Genomic DNA, 12,437 nt, shown 5'->3' on the forward strand with positions numbered 1-12,437 from the left:
GGGTATTCAGCTCGGTTAGTTGGCTGCATTCGGGGTCTGAGGTTTGGCTAGCAGTGAGAATCTGAGACCAAGGCAGTCAGGATTTGGGTCTGGTTAGCTGGCTGGCAGGCAGAGTCTGGGGTCTGGCTGGCTGTCAAATGAGGCCCAGAGCCTGGATGACACTGATTGTTTGTTTGTCGACTACCAAATATATAGATGACTAATAATACTTAAGAGTAGATGGAGTAAGGGAATTGTTACATTATACTCAGGGTTCCAGTGCTTCAGTGCTGTTCTTGTTTCATTGGACTGGAAGATGGAGATGAAATTTCTAAGCACACAAATTAAATTGAGCAGCATAATTTACAAATAGAATTTTAGCCTCAAACAAGTCCTTAAAGGTACAGAAATAATCTTCTGTTCCTCAGAAACAAATGAATCCCACAGCACTGTTCAGATTTTAGAACACAATGAATGAATGCAGAAGCACTTAATTTACTCCCTACTCCTGGACATTCACATGACTGACTTAATTAAAAAAATAACTCCACCATAGCTATTAATAATATAGCTGTAGGAGACCTCAAGCCTTATTGTCATTCAAATTATCTGTGCGCTGTGAAATGACTGAATGATTAAGTGTTGATTAAAGCAGTAAGGGAGATTATTAGTAGTGAAAGGGACATTTGAATCCACTGAAAGGTTGCCATTGTCTCCTGACTGAGGCCTGTCTGCAGTAATCATTACACATGCCTCTTGTTTTTATCCTAGTAATTTCTCCTTATTCACGCTCCTTTTTTTCTCTAACAGTGGGTATTTCTTGTTAATCCTTACAGGAATGTGGGTTTGGATATGGGGATGATGGACAGTGCGTGACCTGCAGGCCAAGCAGGTTCAAGGAAGACTGGGGATTTCAGAAGTGTAAGCCATGCTTGGACTGTGCTCTCGTAAACCGCATCCAAAAGGCCAACTGCACAGCCACCAGTAATGCGGTGTGTGGAGACTGCTTGTCGGGGTAGGTTCAAGGAGCATCAGATTTGATCTGTGTGCTTGCCAAGTATCTGGGATGACCCAATTTCAATCTCCCTCAACTCATAAAGTGTTGTAAAATTCCCACTCATCAGTTCCCACAGGATGCTGGGTTACAAAATTGAAATCTGCTCATTATCTGCGCACTTTTGTAAAATAATCCACCTGAACCATTTTAAAACCTTCCCCGTTCATCTTAATGTCATTTATCACACTTTCTGTTGTAACAGAGCTTTTTTTGATGGTGGGAAATTTAAAGGGACTGTGTATACAACAGAAATTGACAAAATTAAATATCGCCTGATTTGGGACAAATCTACAAGATAGCCAGTGTGGAATCTGCTGTCACTTTCTTTGGATGGGCAACCCTCTTCTCTTTCTAAGTTCTATTCTCCATATTTTCTCAGTTGGGTTTCCCTGAATTGTGCAACAATTTGGGTTTTGCCTTTAACATAGAAAAACATCCCAAAGCATTTCACAGAGGCATATTTGCTGTAAAAAGCATCAATGAGAGGACCTGCAGGCAGTGCAGGAGGACAATCTCCCCATGGACTCAACCATGTTGTTCTGAAAGCAGGCACTGGGAGGTGGACGAGTCACCTAGAGGATGATGATTCCTCCCTCTCTCTGTTGGGAAATCCCTGCATGCACCCAGTGCTACCCCACAGCAGCTCAACTAAGATCAAGATCAAGAGCTGAGTGGTGTGTGTTTTTATTTCGGGGTAGATGGTTGAGGGAAAGGTTTGCTGTGATCCCACATCCCATTGCTCCATGGAGGCACATGTTTGCACTTCATCAAGCTGCACTGTCACACTTGCATCAATCAAAATATGTCAGGCCACAAAATTCCTGTCAATGAGAGGGGTGATTGTGGGCTCTCGTTTTAAACTTGGTTAAACTTCACCTAGGATTCTCATCATAAACACTGAAAGCACTGCCCTGCAAATGGACTGTTCTACTCAGAATGGGAACCCCTGTTCATTTTGTACTGCAATGTGCTACACGTCAGTAAAACTAGCATCTACACATAACAGGGACAGAGACGGGGAGTGCTCAGATAAAAATGCTTGGTCCCCATCCCCCCACCACCACGCCAAGATAGTTTTACCCTCTTTCCCACCCCTACCTCTGTCCCTTTATCATCTCCCTTCCTCTTTCCTCCTCTCTCCCCAACCCACTCCCTTATCGTCCCTCCCCCAACCCTTTCCTTCTTTCCTCCTCCACCCCCTCCCTTCTATCCCCTAGCCCCATCAACTCTCCAGCCTCAGTCCAGTTATCCCCCCTGAACTCTAATGGCATTTGACCTGAATGCTGCACTTGGTCTTCACTCCCCCTGTGTAACCCCACAGGAGATTGATTAGTGTTTCATAATGTTGGTTTTGATTGAATATTTTGAGGCATCTAAGGCCTGACTAGATGTTACTATTAATCAAAAGCTGTCCAATGTGACTGTCCCACCAACTTTCGCTTCTTGCATGTAAAATAAATGCATAGCCTTCAATCAATACCTCCTTGTAACATCTCAAAATTGGAAAATTATGGAGAACCATGAATACAAACTTGGAATTTACCACTCTACAGCACAGAGCAATAAAATACACTATGGTCTGCACCAACCTTGAGTTCATTAAGGTTCACCATGATCTGTGCCACCCTCAATTCATTTGTTACAATATGGTAACTTATTTTTAAAGAAATGCTGGGTTATATACATCGTGAAATTAAATTGAGGTATTAGATTGTTCAAAGGTTTTCAAAATCACAACTGCCACTATTTTTTATTTGTTTTTGAATGTGACGTCTTGATCCTTTAGCTAACATTGACAACTGTGACTATTAGAGCAGATTTTTACAAGCCATTAGGCATGTTTCTCAGTTTTATTGCCTGCCATTCTGTTTATTGCTCACTCTGTGATGAACAGCCTGATGCTCTTTTGTTGCGACGCTTTTCCCATTCCTTTGTTCAATATGTATGCTTTTAAAAGAGGTAATGGAAGGTCAGCTTATAAAATGGAATGTCTATCATTTTAGTTAAATACTTGAATTTAATACTCTGTCAATTTACTTTAGTGAGGAATTAACTCAGGAAATGAGAACTGTAAACAAGGGTGGATACTAAGAATGTTCCACAATTGTTCAACTAGTCAAGTAATGTCCCCGGCCCTGCTATATGTGCAGGAGCTACTTTTAGTGAAGTGTAGCACAGTGCAGCACAAAACAAGCAAACCGTCCCATTTTAGTGGGACAAAAATCTTTTACAGAGCAATGATTTCAGTATGTATGAGAGGAAGAATTTTTGAGAATCCCAGGCTGGGCAACACATCACCGAGGTTAAAAAGAATGAGTGAAAACAAGGAACGGTTTAGCCGATGCCAAGTTTCAGTTTTAAAAGCCTGTAGATTGCAGGAGGAAAGGAGTTCCACAGTTTTGAGACAGTGTTTCAGAAAGTTCTGAGTTGTTGAAGGGGAAATAAATATTTGGTATGTAGGAGGAACTCAGCTTCTTGGATGCTGCACAACAGGCAACAGGACTGCACAAAGGGAAATTTTAAAGTTTTTTCTCCTTTTTAACCCTTCCAAAAATAGAATAGACATTTGCAATATGAGAACAGTCTACAATTTTGCTATAGTGATTTGTCACATTATACACACTTAAGCCCAATGTAAAATGAGTCAGTCTGAAGCTTTTCCTACTGTATTTCCTATCTGTAAAACCACTGATTAACCCAAATGGATGCAAGAAAGCCTCTTGTTATATTTCTGTTTTATAAGTAATAATCAAAGGACTCCCAACCACTAAACTTTTTTTTGATGTTTTTCAATGTGATTCAGCCAGTTTTATATTAGTTTTTCCAGCTGATCTTTAGAGCACCTTTAGAATGACTTTTTCACCCTTTAAAATCTGAACCTTTTTTTTCAACTATAATTGGAAAACTTGACTTTTTCTTAAATGAAACTAAGGTGAAGGGCCGTGGGTCACAGTGCAAGATGCACCAAGTTTGAAAAGAATAGGAAAGAAGTCTAGGTAAATCAAGAAACGATGATTAGATGACACCAAACTTTGATTGTAAAAACCTTGTAGATTGTAGGATGAAAGGAAAATTAAAAGGAGCAAGGAGTTCCACAGTTTGTGGTCTTTGGAAAAAAATGAGTTCAAGTAGGAGATGCTGGAGTGCTTCTCGATTTCAATACAGTGGTTGCAGGGAAAAAGAGGAGCATGGAAGGGAAGATCGTGTATTTGAAGCTTAGGGGGAGAGTTCAGAGGAGCACTGGGCATAGTAATTTCATTACAACAGAGTTAGGGAAGTTGATAGCCAGAGGTGAAGAAGGATCACTGGTCAGACAGCTAACGTTTTCTTTTTTTTGTTATTTTTTATGCATTTTGTGTTTTTCAGGGTGAGACATTGTGGTTTCAGGAATGGAACACCTTTCAGATCAGACACCCACCCAGTTTCAGTATTAGCATTCCCAGGTTAAGTATAGCATAGTTAGATCCTGGGTAAAGCTCCCTTTATTCCAACAATGTGCCTCAGCCTCAACCTCAGAAAAGCACTTCCTATGGTAACAGTATAAGATTTTCCATTTCCCCATGACTCCTGTGGTGTCTCAGTGAGACTGCCAATTTAGTGCCAAATCGTGTCAGGTTAGAGGCGGTTTTATGCAATGGGCTCATGCTTACTAGGAATTGAATGAGAATACCAAAATAACACCTCATGTTTGTAGAATGGATTTGAACCCAGGTCCTTGAGATGAAACCCTTTCTAATACTGAGAGTGGAATTAAAAATTCTATAGAACAAAAACATTTATTAATTTTAAATATTTTCGCAATCAACGTTTTTTCTCTCCAAAATGTCCAGTTGTGTAACGTAATAGATTTTTTCCGTGCAGAACTGTAGTTTAAACAGCAATAAAACCATTTCCTTTGACTTTCTGTGAGATTTACCCTGCAGCAGTGCCTCAGTTTACACTATTATTACCGTGCACAGGGTTTGGTGTTGGGTAGCTACCTTCAACACCATGTCCTACAATAGATCTTTAAGGAGGCAGTAGTACTTTGAAGTACTCAAAATTAGTTTTTAAAAAGCATTTCCTCTAGCATTAATTTAACGTGTCATTCCTGCTCTACATGTGCTTTGATCCATCTCTAGCCACATGTACACAGTAACCTGTGAATAGACTTCTCCCTTCACTTAATCAATGAACCCTTCTACAATTGATTTACCTTATATATTGCACATCCCTCTCTTTGTGTTCCTCTTGCCTCCAATTACCTCTCCTTCTGAAGGCATTAACTCCCTAACTGGGGTAGGATTCCATAGGTAGCAGTCGCCTCTCTATTATGCCACCCAACTTTTACTATTTAGCTGTGAAGCATATGGTAAGTGTTGGCCAGCTATCCAACTGTAGAGGTCACCACAGTCAAGACCAAAGGTACAGCACCATGTTTAGAGTGCAATATTTCTCCTTTATTCAGAAGATTTTTATTTTGAATATTATATTAGTCAAAGGCAGAAGCATTTTACATTATAAAATGCATATGCTTCCTTCCAGTTGGTATCCTCCCGCCTTACAAGGCCTAAGGCCTTCCATTTTTTACAGCTGGTATTGGTATGAAGAGTGAGCCAGCTGGAGTCTCTCTGAGTAGTAGGACTACAGTGGCTCCTGGGTGCTTGGATCCTGTATCCCAAAAAGTGAGAAAGGCAAATATTGAGTGCATTGTTAATCCCATAAAATTATATTCCAGAAAACTAACATGACGCTCTCTCCTTCCAGGTTTTATAGAAAGACCAAATTGGGTGGCTTTCAGGAAATGGAGTGCATTCCATGTGGGGACCCTCCTCCTCCTTATGAGCCTCACTGTGAGTATACAAGCTTGTTTCATGTATCTTGCAGACCCAGCGCTGCAGTTGCAATTCATTTAGAGCTGGAGCTGCACCAATATCTTTTGAAGGTATATCAGAATCATAAGGAGATAGTAAAATGCATACCAGGTAATCATTACCACATTCAGTCACCTCTTTCAGGGTATGATATAAAGTGATTCATTTTTTCAAATCATTTTTATGGAACAAATGTAACAGTCACTGGCATATTTTACGCAAAAAACGGTAGATATCAAATTAACTACACACCAGCAAGTATATAAAGAGTTTAGAGTACAGATACAGAGTGAATCTTACTGTATTTATTCAAGCAAAATCTACCAGTTACTCCTTGCATCCAACTCTATGAAGAAAATAGTGATCAGCAAGTAGCTGCAAGAATGTCAAGATGCATCATTTATATCCAGCCTGATGCAAGAAATAAAATATGCAACTGTGAACTGGACAAAAGTGAGTCCTAGAAGAAGTATATCTAAAGGTCTAGTATAATTGCTGAATCTCCAGTTGACTCATTCACACTGAACTATTGCCACAGAGACATAGAAAAGATCCACAAACATACATCTACTACATCCCTGAAGAATGTGTTTCCAGTGTGGCTTTGATAGACCACTCAATTTAATCTTTAATATTGTTGAATAACAAAGGCTGACAAGAATTGGGATTACACTAACTTGCTGATACTTCTTCCTCCATTAAAGGATTGTCTTTAAGAAAGTGTTTGCAAAATATTTTTTACAGTTTATAAATACATGATTGATAATATGATTCATGTCAGGATGAATTCCCATGTGACACCATTATGATGAAAATGGTGCCCATCTCTCCTGGTTTGCCCCCAACAAAGTGTTTTTACATGAAGACACCCTGGGGTCAATTTTAACTCCAGACCGGTTTCAGGTGGGTGGGGAAAATTTGAAACCTGGGCTATTTTAACTCCCGGGCCTTACTAACACAGAGCTGGTCTAATTTCCACCTGTTCCATGTGGGAAGTGGGTGGGAAAGAGCTGCCGGCCTTGCAAAATTCAGCCAGCCCATGGTTGCCCCCCTTGGCATGAAGGTAGGTATGGGGAAGGGATTTCCAGGAGGTTCTCGTGGGAGTGAAGCTTGGGGGGAGGGGCTTATGTCCGGGGCAGGGGAGGCCACGACTTTCCTTGTGGGATCGGGAGGAGCACTTCTGCTCTGCCTGGCTACTCAAAGCAAAGTGAGAAACTTAGCTGTTTGGGCCTCTTCATCTTCCTGGCATGTCTCACTTCTCTTCAGTCTGGTGGGAAAGCCTTGGCGACCTCCCCATTTAGGCCTGATTTAAAAATCGTAGCCGGGGCCCAATGATGCCATCATACACTGATCAGCATATTTAAAGAAGGCTTTGGGCAGACGGCTTAGCAGCCCGTCTAGAAGCCTGTGTAAAAGTCAGTGGGATCTGGATGGCCTTCTGGGAGGTAAGTATACCAGGACATTGCAACTGCCCACCTGCTCAGTTTCTGTCAGGTGGGTAAGGTTAAAATCGACCCAGGTGTTTCTTTAAGATATTTATGCTTGACTTTGATTTCTCCTGAGATCTTAATTATTTGAAATTCAATCTTTATTATTGATTAATCTGACACTTGACTAAATGCCATACATAAATTGAGATGTTGTGACTGTTATCAGAACAATGTACAGATAAGTAGCGTTATATTTTAATAGTCAGGTTTTTTTTTACAGGGCTAACCATAGAAAGAAATTACAGAAAGCTAAAGACAGAGTAAATGGGGGCAATTTAGTAAATTTTATAAAAGGATACCTAGGCTTTAGTTTATTTAGTGAAGGGTTGGATATGCATGTGGTATTTATCAGGTCTGAGATATCCAGTAGATGGTGTTCAACTGGTGTTTGAGTGTGATTTTCTGAAAGCAGTTCAGTGTGGAAGGGCAAGTGGAGAGTCAGTGATCACACTGAGGTTAGACTAGAACAGGTGTGCCAAGTCAAGCATGCTTATGTAACATAAGCCCTTTTAATATCTGGGAGAAGCTGACAGTGATTAATGAATATTACCACAAGCTACAGTGCCTTTGCCTTCAAATTAATCAACGGCCATTGTACCTCAAGTACTTTTCCTGCATAAAAAAGCATCTTACTGGAATGACAGCCAGTAGTGGATTTGCTGTTCTAGATTCTAGAGCTATAAAGGCAAAATGTCACTGGAATCTTCACATCATTGTCTCCCGTGGTGTCTTTTAAAGCAAAGGATGACAACTTAGTATCAAGACTGACAAATGATACCCCTGCATTGAGGACTGCTTTCATTCATGCATATACATAAGCCAAGGACCTGGGAGACAAAGCTCCCTTGAGTTTGCTGCAGTGTAAATGTGTGTGGGTGGGTTGGAGATGCTCCAGACCAAAAGGACAGCAAAGTGGAGTCAAGAGCCTTCCTCCATAATGGTGACAGTTTAATGTTTAGATAACAAATTGTCCACTAGCATTCCTTCACAGTTATCCAGCATTGCTTGTTGAAGTTCTTCCTCTGAAATGTTAAGTGGTTGAACCCACATCAACATTAAGGCCTCTTTGTGAGCCTCTTGGGTTATTTTTTTCTTTCTTTTATATTCCTTAAAAAGGTTTTCCACTTGAATAATTAAATAAAGTGTAGTCCCGATCTGCAGCGCTGTAAATTTGTTTTTATTAAAGTTTAAAAAAACCTTATTTGAATTGTTTGTAGATTGATTTGCTCAACTGATGACAGACCTGTCAGTTTTGTTCTGTGAGAATAAATATAATTCAGGAAGAAGGGGAGTGGAGGGGAAATCCCATTGAATGTTAATACATCCTTATCCCGTTATGGCAATCTTCAGAAGACTGCTATTTGCTTGTGGTCAGGCCAGTGTGCTCCAGACTGAACAAGCACACATTCAGGTGTAAAAATAAATAGAAATGGGCTGATGGATGACTCCATCTGCTGACAATATCACAATGAGGTACTTCAACACAAGCTTTTAACTTTGCAGCCTGAGCAATTCTTAGAAAAATATTTGATGCAAGAACTTTAACTGAATTCAGCCTCTGAATTCTTCTCTTGCAAAAGGAGATTTAATTTAGGTTTCCTTTTCTACTCATTTTTAATTACATTAAAAAAATCCAGCCTCTTTTATCCTGACCTGCAAAGATTGTGTTCTTTCCCTCTACTGCTGTCCATATGTGAGATTAGTTGATTTTTTTTTAACTTTCCCCCTCAGTTTTCGCTCCTTTTCTCCCCTCTCTTGCTCGAGTATGGTTCCCACAGCCCTAGAGTAGCATTCCTCATGTATGAACCCAGCGAGCATTGATAGGCAATTAATCCACTGAAGGCATCACAGCCAAGCCTGCTTTTACCCAAGATCCTTGGGCTAGCATACTATACTTTTCCACCTAAAAGATCTAGCAATGCTTCCTTAGTGATCACACTGCCCAGTTTGCTAATGAGTCACAGAGACTAGGAAGATCCCATTGAGTCACAGAGACTAGGAAGACCCCAGTTTTTAATCCTGGTTTGCCTTTTTACATTTTTTCTTGGGATGTCGGTGATGCTGACAATGCCACATTTATTTCCCATCCCTAGTTATTCTGAGAAGGTGGCAGATGGCCTTCTTCTTGAATCACTGCTTCCTTGTGGTGATGGAACTCCCACCATTTTGTTAGGTAAGGAATTCCAGAATACCAGCGGCAACATTATGGCCTAGAAATTCGGTGGGCTGCGCCACCAGTTAGCGCCTAAAGAGGGCACTCAGTGGCTTTAGCGCCACTGGCCACGCCTCCCGCGATATTTAGCGGGACGCTAATGGCGCTGTTAGCCTGTAGTGCTGCGCCGCCACCGATTACATCATCGGTGTGCGCAGCGCCCCGCTACCGCCCCGAGCGCAATATTGGGTCGCGCCCCCCCCCCCCGTAGCGCCGGTCGCAAATCGCGACCGGTTCACGGGGCCTACCTGTGGCGGTAGTGGCGCAAATTAAGATGGAGGTGCGGGGCGGCCCTTTTTTTTCGGTGGCCGCCTGCCAGCACCCCCTTGCGCCACCCTCCCCAGCCTCCTGATTTCCCCCCCCCCCCGGACAGTGCCGGCTGTGTCCCAAGAGCCCGGCACTTCTCCTCGGTGCCGGGCTCTTTTGCCGGCGATCGGTGATCGCGCTGGTGCAGGCCCCTCCCCCTTAAGAAGGGGAGGAAGGCCTGCAGTACCGCAGCACGCCGTGCCGCAGCATGTGGCGCTGCGGCACGTAGCGCTGCGATATTCAGTTTGAGCGCCCCAAGTCCCTCTTGGGGCGCTCCAACTGAATATCGGGAGGGCGCAAGCGGCTCCACCCGGAGCGCAAATTCCGGCGCCCAGGCGAGCGTGGCGCCCCAAACGCAGTGCCACTAAATTTTTAGCCCTATATGTCATGAGTCAGGAAGGTATGTGAGTTTGGCGACATATGTCATGAGTCAGGAAGGTATGTGAGTTGGAGGGGAACTTGGAGGTGATGGCATTCCAATTATATTGCTGCTCTTGTCCTTCCCAGTGGTAGACATCATGAACCTGGAAGGTGCTGCTGAAGTAAGCTTGGTAAATTGCTGGAGTGCATTCCATAGGTAGTACATACTACAGCCACAGTGCACTGGTGTTGGAGGGGCTGAATATTGAGTCCAGTGGCAGGAGAGCTGATCGAGCAAATTGATCTGTCCTGGATAGTGTCAACCAGCTTGAGTATTGTTGTGGCTACACCCATGCAACTGATCTACTAAAATTGGTCTCAGTGGTTTTGGGCTGGGGAGTGAAAAAAATCTGCCAGGATCCCTATTCTTAATCGCTATCAGTTGGAAAGTGCATGTTTGTGGCTGTCATGTGAGAACAGGATGTCAGGGTTCTTCAGTGGTCGCTGCGGCCTAAGCAGCGACCACCACCAAAGAATGTGTTTTTTTTTTAAAAGGAGCAGGCACCGGCAGCTCACCCAAATGATTGAAATGAGACCTGAGCCCCGGTCTTAGGTGAGCCTCGGGTTTCCCGGTTGGGGTAGCACTCCATGCACACCATATGCCCCCGAACACAGGCCGTATTCAATTTTTACCTCAATTTCTGTTTTTATCCATGGTATGAAATGAAAATACAATGAGCAGCTGGAGGAGCCAACTTTCATTCAGTTGGTAGAGCCAACATGGTAACAAACGCTTGGCTGTGTTCCTCTGTGTCATTCAGTCAGACCCACTCATCAGTTATGGGAAGTGGAATTTTTATATTCACAGTTCAAGGACAACACAAATATCTAAGCAATTAGTATTTGCTCTTTCTACATCATTTTATTATTGTATTGCTTCTGCCGGTTATCAGAGCAGTTCAGCTATGTTGTGGTGCAACTTTTAATTTCCTAGTGATTACATTCTTCCCAGTTTCCCATTTTTTAGTTCAAATCTATCCCCCCAAAATACTCACACACACACAATATATATCTGTGCATGGTGAATAGGTTTTATTGGTATCTGAAGCTGAACTTAATACATAGAGAAGAATGGGCAGAGATTTGGCAGATGCAATATAATGTTGGAAAGTGTGAGGTTATGCACTTTGGCAGAAAAAATCAAAGAGCAAGTTATTATCTAAATGGAGAGAAACTGCAAAGTGCTACAGTACAAAGGGATCTGGGGGTCCTGGTGCATGAAACACAAAAAGTTAGTATGCAGGTGCAGCAGGTGATCAGGAAGGCCAATGGAATCTTGGCTTTTATTGCAAGGGGGATGGAGTATAAAAACAGGGAAGTCTTGCTGCAGTTATACAGGGTATTGGTGAGGCCACACCTGGAATACTGTGTGCAGTTTTGGTTTCCATATTTAAGAAAAGATATACAGGAAACTTTGTGCTATCCGGAAGTTGAATGTCCGGCAACTTTGATCTAACGGCAGAAATCAGCAGCCGTTTTGGTTAGGTGTTTTTTTTTCTCCTAGCATTCTTTTCACAGGCAGGCTCTGGAAAGTGTCTTTGTCGCTTAGCAACAGCTTCAGAGACGCTGCCAAGCTACTGGGCCGAGTGTTTACAAGCTGTTGCTGAGCAACAGTGTTTGTGGTCAGATACTGCGATGAAAAGCTCCTATCTGATAACATTGACGCTGGTCTATCCGGAGCTTTTAAAAAAACAGCAGTAGCTCGGTCCCATGGGTGCCGGATAGCACAAAGTTTCCTGTACTTGCTCTCGAGGCGGTTCAGAGAAGGTTCACTCGGTTGATTCCAGAGATGAGGGGGTTGACGTATGAGGAAAGGTTGAGTAGGTTGGGACTCTACTCATTGGAGTTCAGAAGAATGAAAGGCGATCTTATCGAAACATATAAGATTGTGAGGGGGCTTGATCGGGTGGATGTGGTGAGGATGTTTCCACTGATGGGTGAGATTAGAACTAGGGGGCATAATCTTAGAATAAGGGGCTGCCCTTTCAAAACTGAGATGAGGAGAAACTTCTTCACTCAGAGGGTAGTAAATCTATGGAATTTGCTACCCCAGAGAGCTGTGGAAGCTGCAACATTAAATACATTTAAAATGGAGATAGACATTTTCCTAGCAGATAAGG

At 42.5% G+C, this 12,437-nt stretch overlaps 1 protein-coding gene across 6 annotated transcripts in view; it reads left to right on the forward strand.

Annotated features, from left to right (window-relative positions):
• LOC147111867 (tumor necrosis factor receptor superfamily member 19-like) overlaps nt 1-12,437 on the forward strand; it is a 98,312-nt gene that overhangs the window by 32,858 nt on the left and 53,017 nt on the right. For all 6 annotated transcript variants that reach the window (XM_085999197.1, XM_085999199.1, XM_085999201.1 and 3 more), the window contains 2 exons: nt 816-994; nt 5,783-5,868. In XM_085999197.1, coding sequence (XP_085855323.1) covers nt 816-994; nt 5,783-5,868 — 265 coding nt within the window. The remainder of the gene's footprint in view (nt 1-815; nt 995-5,782; nt 5,869-12,437) is intronic.

Source organism: Somniosus microcephalus, chromosome 10, assembly GCF_052327205.1.
Source record: "Somniosus microcephalus isolate GS21.2 chromosome 10, FLI_Smic_1.0, whole genome shotgun sequence".
Classification (NCBI taxonomy): domain Eukaryota; kingdom Metazoa; phylum Chordata; class Chondrichthyes; order Squaliformes; family Somniosidae; genus Somniosus; species Somniosus microcephalus.